The sequence below is a fragment of the Mustela erminea genome, chromosome X, assembly GCF_009829155.1.
Source record: "Mustela erminea isolate mMusErm1 chromosome X, mMusErm1.Pri, whole genome shotgun sequence".
Classification (NCBI taxonomy): Eukaryota; Metazoa; Chordata; class Mammalia; order Carnivora; family Mustelidae; genus Mustela; species Mustela erminea.
The window spans coordinates 85,808,111-85,831,061 of record NC_045635.1 but is presented as its reverse complement, the minus strand read 5'-3'; the positions used below and the strand labels follow the sequence as shown (position 1 = coordinate 85,831,061).

The window sequence follows — 22,951 nt, the reverse complement described above, 5'->3', positions numbered from 1 at the left end:
AAATAAAAATAAATAAACACTAAAATGTAACAACATGTACCAAAACATGAGGAGGAGAGGAGCCAAGAATGGGTTCAATCTTAAGTGACCATCAACTTAATATAGACTGCTTTGTGCAGAAGAGGTTATACACAGACTTAAAGGCACCCACGAATCAAAAACCACTAATAAATAGGCAAAGAATAAAGAGAACGGGACCCAAATATGTCATTAAAGAAAATCAGCAAAACACGAAAGAGAGAAAGACAAGAAAAGATCGGAGAAAATCTTCAGAAGCAACCACGGAACAGTTAATAAAATGGTGATAAATACATTATCTATCGATAATTACTTTGAATGTGAATGGACTGAATGCTCCAATCAAAAGACATAGGGTGAAGGATGGATCAAAAAAAAAAAAAAAGACCCATCTATATGCTGCCTACAAGAGACTTGTTTTAGGTCTAAAGACACCAACGGTTGGAAAGAAAGTGAGAGGATGGAGCAACACCTATCATGCGCGTGGATGTCAAACTAAAGCCAGAGTAGCGATAGTTGTATGGGACAAACTGGACCTTAACGGTTTCAGTCATATGTGGAACATAAGGAATAGCACGGAGGACATTAGAGGAAGGAAGGGAAAACTGAAGGTGGGGGGATTCCGAGGGGGCCACGAACCATGAGAGACTGTGGACTCTGGGAAACAGTCTGAGGGTTTGGAGGGGAGGAGGGTATGGGGATGGGGGTACCCAGTGATGGGTATTAAGGAGGCCGCGTGTTGTGACGAGCACTGGGTGTTACATTGCAATAATGAATCAGGAATGCTACATCAAAATCCAATGGTGTGCTGTATGGTGACTAACATGACACAATTTAAAAAAAAAAGGACTCTAACAAGAGACGAAGAAGGACACTATATAGTAATAAAGAGGATACTCCAAGAAGAAGCTATAAGAATTATAAATATTTATGCACCCAACGTGGGAGCACCCAAATACATAAAAACAGTGAATAACAAGCACAAAGGAACTAATCGATAATAGCACAATAGTAGTAGGGGACCTTAAGGCCTGAGTTACATCAATGGACAGGTGGTCTAAACAGAAAATCAACAAGGAGCCAATGGCTTTGAATGACCCACTGGACCAGATGGGTTTAGCAGATATGTTCAGAATATTCCATCCGAAAGCAGCAGAATACACATAGTTTTCAAGTACCCAGGGAACGTTTTCCAGAGTACAGGTGGACATGTTGACTCTGGGTCTCCAGAGCATCCTGGTTTCTAGCACATCCTGATCCAATGCCACTTACTGCTTATCGGAAATAAGGTAATGACGTGGAATATAAAGTATTCCAATAAAAACATGAGTCTTCTAAGATCTGTTACTGTCTTGAGGTTGAAAACCAGCAGACAAAATGCACACCGAAGTGGAATGTTTGAAAGATTTTCTGACCGAGGTCCCAAGGAGTTTAGAGGGCACTGGATTTCCCTCTCTGACTGTCCGATGTGATGTCACGTTCAAGGGTATGCAATCACAGGTGACACGGCCTGGCATAGAGCCCAGCTTTCCTGCCTTGCATTTGGTCCAATCAGGTATGGAGGTTGCCCGTGACGTCAGGAAGCGCAGCGACTATAAACGGGCCAGCGCACCCCCCCTCCTTCCCCCGCAGCCACCATTGTCCTTCCTTCTGGAGCGTGGGAAAGGCGAGCCCCACATGGCGGAGCCTGGCTGTGAGAACTCTCGGGAGGAAAGCCTGGGCACAGGGGAGGAGCCCACAGAAGCTGACCCGAAGGGCCCGAAGCAGAATTCACCAAGGGGCCAATGCCGCCGCCGCCGCCGCCGCCGCCGCCACCGCCACCACCACTGCTGCTCCCACAACAGTTTCGCCACCTACTTCCCCAGGGTTCTGAAGCAGGTTCACAAGGGCCTGAGCCTCTCGAAGAAGGCCGTGAGCGTCTTGGATTCGTTCGTCAAGGACATCTTCGAGCGCATCGCCGACGAGGCCTCTCGCCTGGCCCGCTCCACCCAGCGCTCCACCATCACGTCCAGGGAGATCCAGACAGCCGTGCGCCTGCTGCTGCCCGGGGAGATTGGCAAGCACGCCGCGTCCGAGGCCACCAAAGCCATCCTCAGGTACACCTTCTGCCAGTGAGCTGCCTCCGGACCGCCTGACCACCTCGCAAATCAAAGGCTCTTTTCAGAGCCACCTTACTTGGCGGGACAGACCTGTAGCTTTAAAAAGTGGGACAAACTCTATAGTTTTTGTTCTTGATGCGGCATTCTGTGGATATTTACAGCATTTTTACTTTGACCAAAACAGGATCAGCACTACTTTAATCTGTATTGGAGTGCACTTTATTCCTTAGACAGCTGTGGGCTCTCCTTAACCATGCGGCATTTCTTGGGTTTCCCAAACACTCATTTCTGTTAGTTATTTCTGCAGGGCTGCCTCAGTGTGGGGGGGGGGGCGGTGTTATTTTTGTTATAGTGATGTTACCCTTTTCTTTCTCATTCTCTCATGAGCATGTGGGGAATTTTCCAGAGGTTCCTTATGGGTGATATGGCAACAGATAAAGTGCAGAAGCTGATATAAGAATCCATCTGACCTCTCTTATGTGGGTTATTAAAGAGATTTTGAAATATCTGAGGCAAGGTCAATCTCCTCGATGCCTTTATAGAGAAAAATATTTTTCATGTGCATTTGAAATTTATGCTGTTAACATGATATTATGGGTTCTTATTCCAGTTTTTAAATGCATTCTGCAATAAATTTATGAAAACTTCTGTCTTAATGTTTTGTGCAGTGAATATTGCCAGATATTACTGACATAAGAGCTTTGGCAGTTCCCCTTTGTTTAGTTTTTGTTTGTTTTCTTTTGTTTTGTTTTATTTTGTTTATCAGGTCTTTTATTTCAATAGCAGAGAAAGCAGTACTGTCATATCTGTGATACTATCACCCTAGCCCTATACACTAGTTTTTCGTTTACAGAAGAATTTTACAGGTACTATTTTATCCGGCATTTACAACAATGCTAGTATACCTAGTTCATCACGGAAGAAACTCAGATCCAGAGGGCACGGAGTCACAAACCTTGTAAGTGCAAGATCAGTGCTTGAAAGCAGGAGATCCGCACTCTCCACCAAGGCCCGTAAGAAAATGGGGAGAAAAGCCATACAATTGAAATAATTTTCCTGGTGCTTAAGGAAACTGTATTAGGTTACTTCTTACCACCTCTCATTTAAATTAGTCATCTTCTTAGTCTCGTCCCCCCCACCCCCACCATTCTTACTACTTAGAGATTGAAAATATGGCTCATTCATTCACTCAATCAAAGTCTTGTTATCAACTGTATGTCTGGAATAGACACTACAAATGTGTCTGTGAGTTTAAGAAAAAAAAAAAAAGAAGCCATGCTTGACTTCAGTTTGCATTTGCTTAGAGTCTGCTAAGGTTCCTGTTTATTTCTTTATTTATTTATTGGGGGGGGGGTCCTGTTTATTTTTAAGGGTGTAATGTTTTCCAAGACAAAGCTGTTCTCGATATTTACTCTTTTGCAGTGCAATCAGATCAACTAAACCTATATAGGCTCTTTTTGTAGTGTTTAAATCTTTTTATAATTTAATTTCCCCATATTCGCAAACACTTTTCGACTGTAATGTTGATAAGAAGCTTTCTGGTCACTTTCTTGCTCTAATATGAATGATAGTAGCATTTCATCAGCAAAGATGGTATTAAGATTTTGTTTGAGATCCATGTGCTCAGAATAACAGTTTTGGCTTTCTAAGCCATTTCAGGTAACTTATTAGATATCAAAGATGCCCTTTCCAAGTATCTTCAGCAACCAGTGAGAACACTATTTTCTCTTGGTTTATTTAAGTAAATTATAGATTTGTTTTTCAATATTAAAATTCCCTTAAATTTGTGGAAGGGAACCCCTTCACTGGAGGCACTTCAAAAAAGTTTGTAGCCTGGAGATACGTATCGTGTGGTTTGTTTGCTGATGTCGTTTAGGCCCACCTTCCCCAATCAGAAGTGATCTGAAAGCTGCAAATTCATCTGCGCTCTTTCATGACTCCCAGTTTCATCAGCATTCACATCTATTTCTTAACCTCGTGGAAATGCAAGCCTTGCGCTAATCACCCTACTTCATTCTCCAACTCATTCCTCTCTCGTAAAAAGGAGTTGTTGTCACAGTCCCTGATTGAGTGATTTTGCATCTTCTCACAAGAAGGGCTCCAAGATGCCCTGACTAAGATTAAAAATGTCAATGTGTGTGCTGCCTGGAGCTTTCTGCTCTACCTACCTTTAGAAGGTGCTCAAATAGGTTCCACCCTGATAACAGTATCTATTCTGAGGGTATGACCATCATGTGCCCCGCTGTTAGTGATATTCTCCATCATGGACTAAAGTGCGTTGGAGAGCACTCAGTCAGCAGATCCAATTTTTGCTTTTCCAAAATCCCTCGAGTTTATGAATAAGAGTATGCTCAACTGAAGTACCCCTTTTTATTGGCAGTCCACTGATGTTAAATCAAGGTCAGCCTACAAGGATGTTCCTTCCCTTCTCCCTCTCATTACATGCATGCTCTAGAATTTTCATTTATGCCCAAATGTCCTGTATTGGAATTAGGCTCCACTTGATATCAAAAGTTGTTTGCTTTTGGATTTTTTTCGCATGTTACATTCTTGTCATATTTTAAAATTCACACAAAAATTACTTTACAAACTGTTTAGCCAATCTTCATGTTCAATTCTTTTTTTTTTTAAAGATTTATTTATTTATTTATTTTTTTTTTTTATTTATTTGACAGACAGAGAACACAAGTAGGCAGAGAGGCAGGCCGGGGAACGGGGGCAGAAGCAGGCTTTCTGCGGAGCAGAGAGCCCGATGTGGGGCTCCATCCCAGGACCCTGGGATCATGACCTGAGCCAAAGGCAGAGGCTTTAACCCACTGAGCCACCCATGTGTCCCTTCATGCTCAATTCTTATTAGAACTGGTTAATACAGTCATTTTGGGGTTTTATTTTCCCTTGCTTGTTACTTTTGCATTGAGGTGTTCCTAACCACCTAGTCTAAAATATTGCTCTCTCCCTCATCATGTATATAAGTATGTATATGAATAAATATACATCTATAATAAACATATTATTATAATAGAAAAATTATAATCGTTATCTACATATTAATGTAATATACATACATATTATATTTACTTATTTCATTCTCCATGGAATTATATTGTTTACAACCTGTTCCCTTTTTTCCTTACTTATTATCTTTGAATCACGCCAGGAATGGGAACTTCCTGAGAAGAGAGACCTTGTCTCATTTGCTGTCGTATATCAGGAGTGAGAACCATGTATGGCACCGGTAGGGACTCAGTATTTGCTGAATAAATATGTGAAGATGGATGAGAGCAGAGGTTCTAGAGTCCCAGAAGAGGCAGTGATGGGTTGGGAAAGAAAAGCCAGACTGCGGTGGGTAGAGTGAGTGGTAGATGAGGAATGGAGATAGAAATAGGGTACTCTTTCAAGGAAAGGGGATACTGGTCTGTGAGTAGGAAGAGAGTGTTATGGATCGCAGTAGTTATGTGTGTGTGTGTGTGTGTGTGTGTGTGTGTGTGTGTGTGTGTTATAGTACCATCATCATCACCATACCTCCACCGCAAGAATTTCCATAACATACCCCCTTCACCACCCTAGTGGACCAGTTCTCTATTCCTCCACTTGGGATGTAAGCTCTCCAGCAAGAAAGCATTCTACTGAGCTCTGTCCTTTATAGGCTGCGTGGTATCAGCCTGCTTGCTTAATTTCTCTGAAACTTAATGTCCTTTTCTCTTAATTGCACTGACCCACACCTATTTTAACAGGATAAAGGATGCTAGCGTGACCCCTCTCTCCAACCCCCTCCTGGCAGGCCTTTAAGAAGGCCCAGCCTCCATGGGGCCTGTGTTTTTTATTTTCACGACAGAGAAGTGCTCGACTCTGTCAATTCTCCATGGGTCCCGGGCAATTCAATGCTGCTTCTTAATCAAACTCTTGACTGTAGAGTTGTTTGTTCCAGGCATTGGGAATGCAGCACGCCACCGATGGGTAACATTTCATGAGGACTTACTGGGTGTCAGGTGTCTGGAGCTTTATATACATGTATTTTTAGTCTAAGAAGCACATAATGCTAAGTATATACTAGAACTATTTCTAAGCACTTCAAACGTAGTATCTCAGTTAACCCTCCTAACAGTCCCATGTTCCAGATGGGGGAGACTAAGGCACAGAAAGATGAAGTAAGTTGCTCAGTGTCAATGAGCTAGTAAGCAGTAGAGCTGGGATTGGAAACTAGACCACCTGGCTCTAGGTTTTGGGCCCTCACACCACTACACTGTAAAGCTCCTCCCTTAAGCTTGACAACAATCCGGTGAAGCTGGTACTCTTATTCTCCTCCATTTCCTCCTAAGGCTCAGAGGGATTAGGTTTCTTTCCTAAAGTCCCACAGAGAGTAAGCGGTAGATCAGGTTTGAATGAGGTTTGTCTGACTCTTAAACTTATACCGACTTTGATGGCTTGTAAAGTCCTTCCTCTAACAGTTCCGTGCTTTTTTGCTATATGTGCATATGACCTACCCAATTGTTTATTGAATACAGCTGTTTTAAGGAACTTGTTTCAAGATTTTAAAAACATTTTCCTAAGCCATAAATCTGTGACGTCACAGGTGACATGGTATTTGTATATTTTAAATTCACACTAACTAAACTGCATAACTGTAAAAAAAAAAAAAGAAAAAAAGAAAAGCAAAGAAAAGAAAAAAAAAGAAAGAAAAAGAAAAGAAAAATTGTGTACCACTTAAACCCAGCTCGTGTGCTGGCAGAGGCACACTTGGGGAGTATTACGTTATATAACATTTTTAACCCACAGCCCACCCTTCACCTCCAAAGTTCTGTTCAAACCCTCTTTCCTACAAAACCACAGGGGATGTTGGTTTCCTTCTTGGACTCAGAGAGACGCACATTGAGTGGAGTTCCCGGACTGCTCACAACCCAGTGGTCAGAGCAGCACTTGGGTTCCAGTGATGTTTGGTGGGTGGAGGTGGAGGGGCAGTGCCAGGGAATCATTCGTCATACGCAGCAGTGCTGACGAAAACACTGATTAACTCTTTCAGAATGTTTTAGATTTGGCAACACACTGCTGCCTTAGAAAGGAGAAGAGTAGCAGAGTGGGCTCTCCACTAAAACATGTGCTGAAGAGCGTGAGGTTGCAACAGCTTACGGGCCTGCCGGAGTTGGCAGGATAGCCTTGGACGGTGCTTGAAAGACATGTGAGAGATCTCAACCCACCACAGTTGTCAATAAAACATGTGTGGCGAGGAGTGTAAAAGCAAGCCACGTACAGCTTTTCTGCCAAGGCTAAAACCTCACTGAAGAAAGGAGTGTGTGAGGGTGCTTAGCAGCCAACAGAGCCCTTTCTATAACCACTTCACAGGTACGTGGTTGAAGAAAATCAAGCAGACTGTGGAGAGGAAGGCCAGGGCTGGGCGAATGGGCTGACGTCCTGGGCCATGTGGGAAGAAGTGATGCGGCCCCAAATTTACTGAGTGCTCATTATGCTCATTGTGTCTCTTGTGCTAAGCATTTTACTTCCATCATCTCACTTAATGCTCACAACAACCCTATGAGGTGGGTACTGCTATCATTCCCTTTTTACAGATGAGGAAACACAGGCTCAGGGAACTTCCCTGATGGCACACAACTGGTAAATAATAAAGGTGGGATTTGCACCCAGGTCGGTCTGGCTTCAAAGCATGTAAAACCAGGCCATATCCTGCCGACAGAAATGGATACTTAGGATGTTTCCATTTCTTGGCTATAGTAAATAATGCTGCAAAGAACATGGTAATGCCCATTCATCGTACCCGCTTTCTGCAGATAAATACCCCAAAGTGGAATTGTTGCATCATGGGGTACTTCCAATTTTTTGAGGAGCCTCCATGCTGTTTTCCAAAGTGGTTGTACCAATTTACGTTCCATACATTACATTAGCAACAGCGCATGAGACTTCCTTTTTCTCTCCATCCTCGCAAGCATTTATTATCCCTTGTCTTTTTGATTACAGCCATTCATTATAGCCAGGTGTGAAGTCTTACCTCCTTGTGGTGTTGATTTGTCTTTCCCTGCTTAGTGATCCGGAAGAGCTTTTCATGTACCTGTTGGGCATCTGTAGGTCTTCTGCGGGAAAATGTCTATTCAGATCTTTTGCCCGGTCTTCAGTCAAGTTGTTTGATTTCTCTTTTTTTCCGCTTTTGAGTTTTGGGAATTCATTATCTATTTTGGGTAGTAACCCTTTATCAGATACATGATTTGCTAATATTTTCTCCCCTTCGGTGGGTTGCCTTTTCAATGAAGCTCTACTTGTTTGCTTGCTTGACACTATGGCTAGAGCCCCCATAGTGGAATGGAGAGGTCTCCCAGACTGGTTTTGCCCGTGAACCACCATCTAATCGGCGATGCTGTCAAGGAATGGGGAAGCTGAGATCCCCAAAGCCCTGTTTTTCTCCAAAGTCTGAGATTGCCCCATGTGGGAAAGAACACGGAGTTCCTAAAAGGGAAAGAATATTCACTATGCCCGTCCAATTATTTCAATCAGCACAGTAACTATGCACATGATTTTTCCTTAACCAAAACTCCCAGGGGTGTGTGACAATACACCGTGGTAAGCATCAAAGCCACCCAAAGCGATACGGACCCTGTCTAGCTATATCTGCCGTGAGTTAACGTTGTTCACCGTTGCCTCTGTAGGAAATTCATGCAAGAAGAAGTAGGTACCTAATTGACAGCTTTCAGGATTTCAGAAGATTAAATACCTATCTAATGCCCTCCATATGGACCTTACCCCATCTCACTTCTGGATACCTTAAGACTTTAACTCAGAAGGAAAGCCATTTAAGAAAAATGGCAACTCAGAGTATTTATACCAACTGACACCATATGAAAGGAAATGGTAACAAATGTAATTTAGGAAGATAGAAAATGATGTGGGATGTAAGAAGGAATGATAATAGAATGAACTGGCAAATAGAGGTAAATGATACATTGATGGCACAATATAATTATAGTGATTATGGCAACTGGAAGAAAAAAGTTAACAGGATAGAACTAAACACAGGATTTTTTTATGCATCTGTTGGACAAGGCGTTGTGTCCAAGGGGAACACCTGATACCACTACAGGAAGCATTCCACCATCACCTCCGGAGAGATCCAGATAGCCGAGCACCTGCTGCTGCCACCCAGGGAGGTTGGCAAGCCTGCCGTGTCTGAGGCCACCGACGCTGCTGTCAGGTACACCAGACGCCAATAAGCTGCCCCAGGAGTGCCTGAGCACACCGCAAGCCAAGGGCTCTTTTGCAAGCCCCCTCACTTGGCTGGAAAAGGCCTATAGCTCTCCAAAGTGCGATCCACTCTAGTGTTTGGATCTGTGCCATTTGGCCAATTTTTTAAAATTCTTATTGTGAAAGAAAGGTTAAAAAACAAAACAAATCATCAGCTCAACTTCATATATGTCTTTAGTGCAGTTTGTTATGATTTTTCTTAACCATACTGCATTTTATCACTTTCCTAAGTGTTCATTTCTATTAGGTATTCGCCTAGGTCAGTCTCTACAGGGATCTTTGTGGTCAAAACTACTTCCATAATAGTTTTATTTACCTCACGTATTCTCATTCTCCCACCTGTGTACAGTAGTATCATCCAGAGATTTTTTTTTTCAAAACGTGTGGTGTAGCAACAATTAAAGTGCAATAGCAGCTATAGCAATCACACTTAACCCATTCACACTCCTTTAACATATCCCATCACCCAAATTCAAATAAATACATAAAGGTGGACCCAAACGCTGTGCAGCAAACTCAAACTATCTAGACTCATGCCCTACTCAAGCTCCCGACCTTCTGATAGGCCCACTCTACTTCATTCACATGTATCTGAGTCTGTGCCTTGGTTGCCTATCATCTTTCCCTTTTGACACAAAAGTCTTCCAGAACAGCAATTGTGCATGGATGATGGGGTCCTCCAATGAGAGAGGCTGTGCTCCCCAGCCTCCCCTAGCAGCAGCCAATGAGCAACTGGCAGCACGGGATCCAGGGCCCAAAGGGTGGTGGGGTGACCAGAGCTGAAGCAATAACAGCCTTCCTGTGACATGGGGCACAGCCTGGAGTTTGAGGGGGAAGGTGTTGGTGTTGGTTGCCTGTCCTGGTGTGGGTTTCTGTTGAAGCTCTTGCTTTGAACCAGGGTGCTTGAAGTGTAAACATGCCTATGTCACAGTGGGACATGTCCCTATCGTTTTGCATCAAACTAAGAGGAGGCTGTTTGGCAATTAAGAGAACTAAGAGGACTTTTTCCTGCATCTCAAGCAATTTGATAGGTAGGAGGCCTTAGGATAATGAAAACTCACTTTAATACCCTTTGTGTTTTCTTCTTGGTGCATGGGCTTTTTCCTGTCTTTCTTTCTTTCCTTTTTCGTTTGTTTTGTTTTCCTGTTAGCACATGCTGAGTTTCAAAATTGTTGGTGGTTATCCAAGTGCTTTCTGGTTGTTGTTCCCCCCCCCCCCCGCGTCTTATCCATCTGTGGAAGGAGAACACACTGGGGGACTTCAATCCTTTGAAATTTGTTAGGAGTTGCACTAAAATCCACTATTTCATCATGCTTGCTATGTGTTCCATGTGAACTTTTTTTTTTAATTTTTAATTTCTTTTCAGCGTAACAGTATTCATTGTTCTTGCACCACACCCAGTGTTCCATGCAATCCTTGCCCTCTCTAACACCCACCACCTGGTTCCCCCACCTTCCCACCCCCGACCCCTTCAAAACCCTCAGATTGTTTTTCAGAGTCCATAGTCTCTCATGTTCTTTTAAAATAAATTCTAAAGAACCTTTGATTCAATGTAGAAATCTGTGAAAATTGTTACTCTGAGCCAAACAGGCGTTAAAAGCTAGGTGAACTACGGAAACCCAACTATTTGTGAGCCCATCAGAAGAGAGATAAAGCCAAAGGGATTTCAAAAAAAGTGCTTACTTCGTAAGTACGCAAAGATATCTACCACAAAATCTAGTGCAAGGAAATCCTCGTGAGTGGTACCTAGAAATTGCCATATACATTGGGAACAAACTTTTGGAAGTATAAGGCTGGTTGCAGAGCCATATGCCTTTTCAGAGAAAGAACTGTGCACCATTTAGGAAACTAAAATTATGTTTCACTGTAAGGACCTATTATTGTTTAACCCTTAAACTGTCCCTGCTCCCCTTCCCCCAGGGGACCTACTTAAAAACAAGTCCTGGAAGCCAGCCTCAGGTAACAAAAACACAGATACAAGGACGGGTCCGACCAGGTGGAGGCATCCGATCAGTAGGGGGATACATACTGTCTCCCTAGCTACCAAGGAGTATGGGCCCCCGCCCTTTGGGAACCTTTTTGGCGCCAATCCTAATACAAGGTGTAATAGGCAGGTTCTAATGTCTACTAGGATAAATTGTAATTCAATTGGTCACCTAGCATCACTGTGGAGTTTCCTGTGTGTGTTACAGTCTCATTGGCCACCTGTGCGTGGCCAGGCCCAACTGCATGGTCTTGCCCTTAAAAGCTAGTCTGTGAAACAGAGAAGGGTCGCCCTCTCTCTGTAAGAGGTGCGGCCCTGGCCAGCCTGTTTGATTCTTGATGTTTGGCGCATAATAAAGTTTTGCTTGACCTTCGCTTTGTATCAGTCTCGCTCCTTTAATCACGGACCCATTATTTGGGCATAACATCACCATGTCACTTAATTTCTAACATGCTCATTGGTGCTGGTTCACAATGCCCATGTTTGCCAATATGACATACAGATGTTTTTCAACATTCACTTGAACGTTGGTCTCATACATGTCATATTCTGGAAAAAGTCATTTTAATAATATGAGTTCCTGAGGATGTGTGTGTGTGTGTGTGTGTGTGTGTGTGTGTGCTGAGCTGTGGGTGTTTTACATGTGTAATTTCAGAAAACAAATGGGAGGAAAACAATATTAAATTACACCTAGTTTTGGTTGTGGATGAAAGACTGGGAATGCAAGTATGAGTGACAGATACAGAATCCGGGAATGAGAAAGAAAAATGGGATTTGATGTTGAGGTTCAGAATGGAAAGTGAATACATCTGATTATTCCCTTGAGTAGTTAAGTAAAGAAAAATGTGTCTGTTGAGCAATCATGGACTAACTCTGTGGTTACTGACAAGATGATATAAGGGAATTGGCTACTGCTTGGCTAACACAGTAGAAGCAAAAACACAGGGACAATAGTATTAATAAGACAAGCATACCCAAGTCCATCTCTTCTAAGCACTATCCATATTATGCAATTTGTTGGAAAACATAAGAAAGGACCAAACCCAGTACAGAAATACCTAAATCCAAAGTTCAAGAAATAAAACCTGTTCAGGCTCCTTAGAAGCGGAAGTTACTATTCTGACACATCCAGCCTTAACTGACTCTGTTCCTTTCAGGCTATTAACTTTTATTTTTGAAAAACTCAAAATTTCACAAGGTGCATCACCTCATGGGGATGATAGGAGACTCTAGTCAGAGCAGCTCAGGCCCCACACTCTTCTGAGTCGGCCACTGAAAGACCTACATCCTCTGAGCCACAGCTATTGGCCCAATGTGTGAAGTGGTGTACCGAGGCGAGCCAATAAAGGACCACCTTGGTTGGGCCACTTTAGAATTGGGGAGTGGGGTGGGTGGTATTAGCTGTCATTTTTTATCAGCTGTTTTTTATTTGCTTAATGGATTTGTTAGAGCTTCTAAATCATGCTTATTTCAGGATATTATATTAGTTTTGTAGGGCTCCTAAACCAAACACTAGGGACTGGTCAACTTAAATAACATATCATTTATTGCCTCATAGTCCTGGATGCTGGTGGCCAAACTCATTGTCTGAAGGGTGGGTGACTGTCCTGGCTACGAGGTAGGCATCTTTCATAAGTCATTCTATTTCTTTAGTGTATTTACTTATTTGACAGACAGAGATCACAAGTAGCCAGAGAGGCAGGCAGAGAGAGAGGAAGGGGAGCAGGCTCCCTGATGAGCAGAGAGCCAGATACGGGGCTCAATCCCAGGACCCCAGGATCATGACCCGAGCTGAAGACAGAGGCTTTAACCCACTGAGCCACCCAGGTGCCCCAAGTCCATTCTCTTTTTCTTACAATAGCCATGTTCTCACAGTATCTACTCATGTGGTCTTCCCTCTGTCAGTGTCTGTGACTCCAAGTTTCCCCTTTTTATGGGGACTGCAGCCTTATTGGTAAGGCCTGCCCTAAGTATTTCACCTGAACATGGGTTTACTTTGGTGAAGCCTCCATCACCAAATAAGATCACATTCTCAAGGACTTGGGGGTCAGGATTACAATGTATCATTTTTAAGGACACCACAGTTCAACCCAGTGGACTCCCAAAAGTCATGTACTATGCACAATATATTCTTCCATTGAATGGTGACATGTGAATGCCACCAAAACCTTCACTGGTTCTGGCATCAATGCTAAGGCAAAATCTCACTAAAATACTGTGTACATCAGATAAGGGCACATTGCCAGCCGTGATTAACGCTTTGGCCACATTCCCGTCTAACCAAGAATGTGTGACAGCAGACAAGTGTATCTGCTTCCAAAATACAATGGCTGGACAGGCACAGGACAGACATCACTATTCCAAAATTGAAAAACTGGAAAAGGAAACAAGGGTTGTGGGTCCAGAACAAGTTTGGGTCCTAGTAAGGAGCATTATTTTTAGATTTTAAGGATTGAAAAGAATCCTCTTTGGCTCTAGGCTCCGACCTCTGGTCCCATGGCGTGGCAGCTTCACATTCTTGACCATGGTATGTCCACAGTAAGTAGTGACCTCCCAGGCGTCCAGAGTTGCTGCAGTACATTCTGAACACCACAGGTGGTCCGAACATTTGGAGCCCAGGAGGTTTAGAAATCAAATGGGATCCCTCGTAAACCAATGTTAAAACTCACCTAAGTCAGGCTGTGGATGGAATACTAGGAAGGCAAGTGTGAGTGACACACATAAAATCTGGGAAGGAGAAATGAAAATGGGCTGACTTCAGTCTCAGGAATGAAGGGGGAGTTGGCTCTATCCCCTGGCATTGTGTTTCTGGGTCCATAGTGACTGTGGCAGCCCTGCCAGCCTCTGAAACTTCTGTGGGGTCATTTGCCCCCTTTCTTGAAAGATAATGCATGTTTCCAGCCAGATACATCTACAGGCCCTCTTGTTTGTAGAATCCCCGTAGTACAACTATCTTCCTTCATTTGTTCCATCTGTTTCCCTTTCAATCCAAGCTGGACATGTTTCTGCCAATATAAAAATCTCAGAATAAAACACTTGTTGGCTTCCTCTGTAATTCAGAGGATTCAAGTCATCACACAGGAGGGTCCTCCATAGATCTTTCTTGGACAACCATATCTCTATTCCTTGCTTCTGTTGAGATGGTTGATGGGACCCATGTGCCACATGCCTAAGCTCCTAACTACTGTTTTTCCAGCCACATCCTCGGGCCCTTTTTGAAGTTGTCTATCTAAATAAATTGGAGGAGGTTGCAAATCATCATGTGCTATTTTGCTTTTGTTTCACACTACATTATTTAATTATTGTCTCTCCTCTGTCACTTACTATGAGTGGCAAGGAGAAACCAGGACATGCCTTGAACAGTGTGCGTTGAAATTGCCTCAGCTTACTGTCCCAGCTTATCATGTAAAATTTCTAGTCTTCACCAAACACGAGAACACAGCTCAGCCAAATTCTCAGCTATTTGATATCAAGGATGGCCATTTACCAAGTCTCCAATAGCAGGCTTCTAATTTCCATCCTCTGTCTCACCAGAAGCATCCTTGACATTCACATTTCTAGCAACATATTTTTCATGTTCTATGTATTCGCTAAGATGATAAAGTCTTTTTCTATAGCTCTGCTCTTTTCTGTATAAGCTCTTACCTGAAGTACGTTTAGTATACATATTTCACCCAGCAGTCCCTTAAAACAATCTTGGTTTATTTTGCCATGCACCTCAAAACTCTACCACTTAGTAGAGCCATTACCAGTTTCAGAGTCAGTCCCAATTTATTTTTGGCCTATTACCCTACTTCCAAAACCTAAATCTGTTATTGTGCTGTGGCTATCACGACAAAGTACCACAGACTGGGGAGCTTAAGCCACACAAATGTATTGTTTCTTAAAGTTTTCGAGGCTAGAATTCCAAACCAAGTGTTTGGAGTCCAGATTGATTCCTTCTGAGATGTGTCAGGGAAGGATGTATTCCTGGCGTCTCTCCTAAACTCTTCCATGGTTGACTTCCCCCAAGGTCTTTTCACATTGTCTTCTCCATACACATGTCTCAGTGCCCACCCACATTTCCCCTTTTTATATAGAACAACATTTATTTGGATTAGGGCCCACATTAGAAAATATATTTTAACTTGATGGCCTCCTTATGGACCCTATCTCCTAACACGGCCCTGCTTGAAGTTAGGACTTCCTCATATGGACTTGTGGGAACGTAATTCAACCCATGAGAGGTATGAAACCTGAGTTGAACATGGGCACTTGTGCTGCCTTTTTCATTGTATTGGTTATATGAGGTCCCATTAGAGAACTAAGGTGACCTCATTCACCCTTCTTTTACTCAAAACTATTTGAATGTTGCTCAATTTTATTGTGTTTTTAATTTTTTAGCTTCCTATCTATGCGATGAAAAAAGATAATCTGATTTCAATCCTTACACGTTAATTAGGATTTCTTTTAGGGACCAATATTTGGTCAATATTTTACGAATGACACTTATACCTTTAAAATAATCTTTAGTGTTCCTGCATGTGATAACATTTTCATCCAAAGAAGGAGACAAATGCAGATAATCTGCAAAAGTCAAAAAAAATTTTTTTTGGATCTGTAATTGCAGAAATCAAGTAAGAGCATGAGTAAAACAATGTTGAAAATGGGCCACATAGTCTCTAAAGGAAAGTGTAAGGCGGGGGGTGACTGATACGAAATCCAATGTGGACTGAGGAAAAATGGGTTTTGAAGGTTGACAGAAAAGGGGAGTACATCTGGTTGTTCACTTCAGAAGGGAAGGTGACTGAGGACAAAGGGTATCTACTGAACATTCATTCTCTAATGCTGTGGTTAATGATAAAGAAAAATTTAGGTAAATGGTTTTATCGCTTAAATAAATTATAAGCAACAGCCCTGAGAAAATAGTATTAATAAGTCAAACATACTCCACTCAAACTTACTCAACATTAACCTTGTTATAGATTTCATTCAAAAACAGAAGGGAGAACCCAAACTCAGTATAGAAGTCTCTAAATAAAGAGTTCAAGAAAGAACAGCTTAGAAGGTTCCTTCATAATTGGATTGTCTACCTTAAGTCACTCAGATATATCTGATCCTATTTCTTTGAGGCCTGTAACCTTTTCTTGTGGAAAATGCAAACCTTCATGACTGGGACATCAGCATCATGAGGATAATGGAAGTATCCAGTTAAAGCAGCACAGGCCTCACTCAACTCTGAGTAAGCCAAACAGAGATACGGAACTGCTGACTCACAGCTAGTGGAAGCAATGTGCAGTCAGATGTGTCAGGCTGGGGCTCCTGGGTGGCTCAGTTGGTTAAGCAATTGCCTTGGGCTCAGGTCATGATCCTGGAGTCCAGAATTGAATCCCACATCGGGCTTCCAGCTCTGCAGGGAGTCTGCTTCTCCCTCTGGCCTTCTCTCCTTTCATGCTCTCATGAATAGATAAAATCTTAAAAAAAAAAAGATGTGTCCTTCAAATTAACACTGTCAGCATGATCCAGGAAATTCCTGGTTCTTAATCCAGACACATGCCTAATGCATATCTAAACCTTTCTAGAGGGGGCTTAATCTTTATTGAGGGTTTTACAATATTCCTACAGATAAAGTCTCCCCATACAAGCACATAATCCAAACACAAGCCTCCCTCAGCAAAATCAAATAAGAGACCAGAATGGAAACCTTCAGAAAATTATTACCAAATGCCAAACTTAAAAAATGAATTTGCTTAACACATTTATATAAATGACAGGACATTTGAAATATGAAAAAGATATAGCTAATTATCAAAAAAATGCTGAATGAGTTTTCTAGGGTTGATCATTGTAACCACTAGAACAAAAGATTAAAGACATTTTACACAACAACGGAGACATAGCTGGATAGAGCATTGTGAGCTGGAAGACAGGTAAAAGAAATAATACAGAACACCTCCTCATAGGATAGGGGGAGAAATAGGATGAGAGCAAGGCAAAGAGGTTTAAGGAATGGGGTAAATAGTTATTATGTGCATCTCATAGGCACTCCAGAAGCAGAAGGTTGGGTGAATTTTGGAAAAGTAACAGTCAAATGAGAATGTCTGGTAATTTCTCCAAATTCATGGAAGCCATGACATTCTGGTTTCAAGAAGCCATGTGAACACATTGTAGTAAAACTATGATGAAAGCATAGAGAGCATAATAGCAGACAAAAGGGCATGATGTCTAAAAACGGAAAACCAAATAGGATGACAGCAGCCCTCTTTTCATCAAGAAATGGACACCAAAAGCAAGCACTGGGGTATCATTTGATGGGCAGGGACATTGACCACCTGGAACCTCCCTCAAGGACAGACAGACCCTCTGTTTCAGCTGCTTAGAGTGCAGTCAGCTGGCAGTCCTCAGTCATTAACCTTATCAGTCGTTACCTCAGCTACAGAGAGCGGCCTTGCCTGAGCTCCGGGATTTGCCCTAATAGCCACGTCCAAGGTCTGATCAACAAGAGTTGATTAATATAAATCTGGTCCCTTCCTCAGCTATTAATCCTGATTAAATTCCCTATACACTGAATGCAGTGTACATCTCAATGCAGCTACCTTAAGATCTTAACTCCAAAATACAGACACATGAGAAAAGTCGTAACTCATAGTGTTTCCAACAAATGAAACCATATTAAAGCAATGTCTCAGGAATGTAATTTAGGAAGATGGAAGATGATCTGAGATGAAAAAAAAAAGATAATAGTAGAATGAATTAGTCAATATTTCAATATAATACAGTATACATATATTGTATATACAATATACAATATAATACAAACAGTGCCTACATAAAACAATGGGAATCATAATTACAGTGACTTTGATGATCCGAGTACACAAGCCATAACTAAATACTAACAAGTACGCATCATTTGGACAATGGGAGTGTGCAAAGAGAGGAGCTCATACCCCACTCTTCACTGGCTCAGCCAACGCAGGATGTGTAACCACTGCGCCACAGCCACTGGCTGGAAAGATGATCCAGGACAACGGAGGAGGAACATTTCTGGGATATCACCTGTGGAGTTAGAGGAAGAAATTGGTGTGGTCCTTTCCCTGGCTTTTGTTTGCTTGCTAGCTTCTTTGTAATTGTGATGACTTAATGAGAGGAGTTCAGAGAAAATGACACGTCTCTTGCATCTTTCATCAAACTAAGAAAAGATTTGATTGCTAATATCTCATGCGTGACTTTTGTATCCTTATTTGCAAATGGGAGTGTTCAGAAATCTGTTTAGTAAGGTTTCTTCACTCCTTTAATCATTTTTTTTCTAGTAATAAAAACAACATATTACTCCTTTCATAATCAAGTTCCTTTTTATTAACAATAGCATCTGCTGTCCCTTAAAGATCTCGCAGAAAACAACCTTGGAAACTTTGCCATCGGGACAATAGTTCATTGATTGCCTGAATTTCTTTGATGCTTCTTATCTCCTTTTGAAGAGGGTCAATTTCTGTAATTGATTTTTTCATGAATTCATGCAAAGTAGTTGTTTGCATGCATTTCTGAGATTATTGAAAAATATGCTTTTAATTTTAAAATATTTTCCATTTAAAATTTCTTTCTCTATTGTGGATATTTGGAAAATTGGGGGTAAATTTTATTTTTTTCAACCATCAGCACTTATATTTGTTCAGTAGTTCCACTGTGTGGGTATTTTTAGGAACTCAGTATCTTTTTTTTTTTAATTTTTAAATTTTTTTAAACAATTTTTTAAGATTTTATTTATTTCTATTTATTTATTTCTATTTATTTATTTATTTCTATTTTTTTAAAGATTTTATTTATTTCTTTGGCAGAGACAGATCACAAGTAGGCAGAGAGGCAGGCAGAGAGAGAGAAGGAAGCAGGCTCCCTACCAAACAGAGAGCCTGATGCGGGGCTTGATCCCAGGACCCAGAGATCATAACCTGAGCCAAAGGCGGAGGCTTTAACCCACTGAGCCACCCAGGCGCCCCTAATTTTTAAATTTTTTTATTAACATATAATGTGTTATTAGCCCCAGGAGTACAGGTCTGTGAATCGCCAGGTTTACACACTTCATAGCACTCACCATAGCACATACCCTCCCCAACGTCCATAACCCACCACCCTCTCCCTACCCCCCTCCCCCTGGCAACCCTCAGTTTGTTTTGTGAGATTAAGAGTCTTTTATGGTTTGTCTCCCTCCCGATCCCATCTTGTTTCATTTATTCTTTTCCTACCCACTAAACCCCCCATGTTGCATCTCAACTTCCTCATATCAGGGAGATCATATGATAATTGTCTTTCTCTGATTGACTTATTTCACTAAGCATAATACCCTCTAGTTCCATCCACGTTGTCGCAAGTGGCAAGATTTCATTTCTTTTGATGGCTGCATAGTATTCCTATATATATATATATATATATATATATATATATATATATATATATATATATACCACTTCTTCTTTCCATTCATCTGTTGATGGACATCTAGGTTCTTTCCATAGTTTGACTCTTGTGGACGTTGCTGCTATAAACATTTGGGTGCATGTACCCCTTCAGATCATTACATTTGTATCTTTAGGGTAAATACCCAGTAGAGGACCTCAGTATCTTCAAGAAAACAATTTTCAAGTTAATAAATACCTGGTGATTTTTTTTAAAAAATTTTTTATCAGTATGACTACTTCTTTGTGTGCTGTGTTTGGAGGCTGGATTTCCATGTCTCCTGCAGGCCGTGATAAGAAGTAAGAGGAATAGCTTCACTTGTACGGGTACCTCGCTGGCCACATGAGAGAGTTCCTGTCCAAGCTATGGTGGCTTGGCTCAGGACAGCAGCCCATTCTGAGTCATAAAAGAAATGTCCCCAAATTGGCTAATGTCATTCCTCTGGAAGTATGGCCTTGGGATATGGCAGTCAGATCTTCTCAATAAGCCAAAGCTGCAAAGTTTATAATTTTGGTGCTTAGGGCTTTCTGAAGTTCCCCTGTTAAGGCATCAATGAACTGATGTTTTGGCTGTCCTTTCTTCTGACTGAAATATTTCATAGTATTGCTGATAGAGGCAACCCGAAGCTTCTATGTTGTGAGATACCAGCTCCAGTCAGTTGATCTTATGCCTAGAAACCCAGAGTGGGGGAAAGAGTCTTCAGGGAGACTTACCTGTGGTAGCTGCGGGTTCCAGGCTGTTAGGACAAGGAGGAGTTTGGTGGACACTGGGAACCGACCCTGTGCGGTTCCTTTTCCTCTCCTGCAGCAGCACCTGTTACGTAGGCAGAGTGTCTAACAATGATAGTAGTTCCTTGAAAAGTTAAGCAAACTGATCTTTGACCAGCCTTTAGGTCCAGCCGTGTTGTAATTTGTTAGTACCAGTTTCACCACTTGTGATTTCTGGTGTCTGATTGCTTGGCAAAAAGGGTATTCAAGTGACTGTGCCAGAATGGGGGCTTACTGGGGACTCCTGGCTGCTTGGGCATCTCTCGATTCTACTCAGGGTACTAGACGTATCTTATCCCACCAGGATGGGGCCAGGAACACACATGAAACCTGTTTGAGATTTCTGGGATCTCCTGTTATCTCTTGGGGACAAACCTGAGGGTTCATAGGGCACCAGGCATTTCATCAGATCTATAGCCAATTACCTCCCAGGTTTATCTCCTCACCTCTAGCTTTGAGCAGGAAACACGGGGAAATAAAGATTCAGCTCTGGTTTATCCCATCCTGCTGGCCCTCTCTCAGCACTTTCACAGAAGACTGCCACAAGGAACTGTTAGGAGAGGTGTCATTAGTTCCGACCAGATCAAATCCCTCCCTCTCCTAACTGGTGTCTCTTAATCTAATGTCTTTGGGTAGAAAAAATGGAAAGAAAGTGATTTCCTTTATGCCACACTCTCCTGTGTGGTACTCCCCACCTGCCAAAATAAGTAACTGAATAGAGGGGTGCCTGGGTGGCTCAGTCCGTTTTGCCTCTGACTTTTGATTTTGGTCAGGTCATGATCTCAGGGTCATGAGATTGAATGCTCACAGGTTCAACGCTGGGCATGGAGGCTGCCCAAGATTCTCCCCCTCTTCCTCTGCTCCTCCTCCCCTCCCTCTCTTTACAAAAAAGAAGGAGAAAAAGAAGAAAGAGGAAGAGGAGGAGAAGGAGAAGGAGGAGGAGGAGGAGGAGAAGAAATTGAATAGAAAGTGAAGATGCTCAAGAGTACTAGCTCCAATAACAAATTTAATAGATAAGTCACCCAGTCCTGATTTTTTTCCTCTCTCTCTCCATATGCTCATGAGCTTTTATCATCTCCATTTTACATTGACTGTAAGAGGAGGCCAAAACATTGATTCCAGAGTAACAAACTTCTAGCACATCCTGAAACAATGGCACTTACTGCTTATCAGAAATAGGGTAATGATGTGGAATAAAAACTATTCCATTAAAGATACCACTCCTCCAAGATCTGTTGTTTTTTCATATTGAAAAGCTTCAGGTAAGATACACCTTCAGTGGAATGTTTGGAAAGTTTTCCTCACCAAGGTCCCAAGAAGTTTAGAGGGCACTGGATTCCCACTCTGATTATCCAATGTGATGTCAGGCTCAAGGGTATGCAATCGCAGGTGACTCGGCCTGGCATAGAGCCCGCTTTCCTGCCTTGCATTTGGTCCAATCAGGTATGGAGGTTGCCCGTGACGTCAGGAAATGCAGCGACTATAAATGGGCCAGCGCCCCTCTGCAGCCGCCATTGTCCTTTTTTCTGAAGCATGGGAAAGGCGAGCCCTACATGGCGGAGCCAGGCTGTGAGACCTCTCGGGAGGAAAGCCTGGGCATGGAGGAGCCCACAGAAGCCGACCCGAAGAGCCTGAAGCAGAAGCTGCCAAGGGACCAATGCCGCCACCGCCACTCCCACAACAGTTTCGCCACCTACTTCCCCAGGGTTTTGAAGCAGGTTCACGAGGGTCTGAGCCTCTCGAAGAAGGCCGTGAGTGTCTTGGATTCGTTCGTCAAGGACATCTTTGAGCGCATCACCGACGAGGCCTCTCGCCTGGCCGGCTCCACCCAGCGCTCCACCATCACCTCCAGGGAGATCCAGACAGCTGTGCACCTGCTGCTGCCCGGGGAGATTGGCAAGTTCCCCGTGTCTGAGGCCAGCAAGACCATCCTCAGGTACACCTTCCGCCAATGATCTACCTCAGGACCACCTCACCACCTTGCAAACCAAAGGCTCTTTTCAGGGCCACCTTACTTGGCACAAAAAGACCCGTAACTCTCAAGAGTGGCCAACCTACTCGAGCGTTTGGACCTGTGCCATTCTGCCCAATCTTAAAACACTTTTACCATTTATGAAACATTACCAAATGTATCAAACCTACTTTATTGTATGTCTTCAGTGCAATTTACTCCCAGCAAAATCATCGATTTACTTTAACTATACTGCATTCATTTGCCCGCCTAAGTGTTATTCCTGTCAGTTGCGTTACTAGATCCGCCTTTACAGTTATCTATAAGGTCAAATCTGTTTTTCTAATACATTTTTAAATGTTGTTTTATTTCTCAGTATTCCAAGATTAATTGTTTACGCACCACACCCAGTGTTCCATGCAAGATGTGCCCTCCTTAATACCCACCACCAGGT

The 22,951-nt window shown here is 42.5% G+C and overlaps 1 protein-coding gene across 1 annotated transcript; it reads left to right on the top strand.

Annotated features, from left to right (window-relative positions):
• The first annotated feature begins 1,575 nt into the window (after positions 1 to 1,575).
• On the top strand, positions 1,576 to 22,501 carry LOC116582317 (histone H2B type F-M-like). The gene is made up of 2 exons (XM_032329713.1): positions 1,576 to 2,129; positions 22,282 to 22,501. Exons 1-2 carry the CDS (start codon positions 1,576 to 1,578, stop codon positions 22,499 to 22,501), a joined length of 774 nt encoding a protein of 257 aa, XP_032185604.1.
• Positions 22,502 to 22,951: the final 450 nt, after the last annotated feature.

Bases quoted from the DNA above. Each gene is read 5' to 3' on its own strand.
- LOC116582317 (XM_032329713.1), top strand. From the start codon at position 1,576: ATGGAGGTTGCCCGTGACGTCAGGAAGCGCAGCGACTATAAACGGGCC. The intron at 2,130-22,281 runs GTGAGCTGCCTC...CGAGGGTCTGAG, and splicing joins CTCAGGTACACCTTCTGCCA to CCTCTCGAAGAAGGCCGTGA.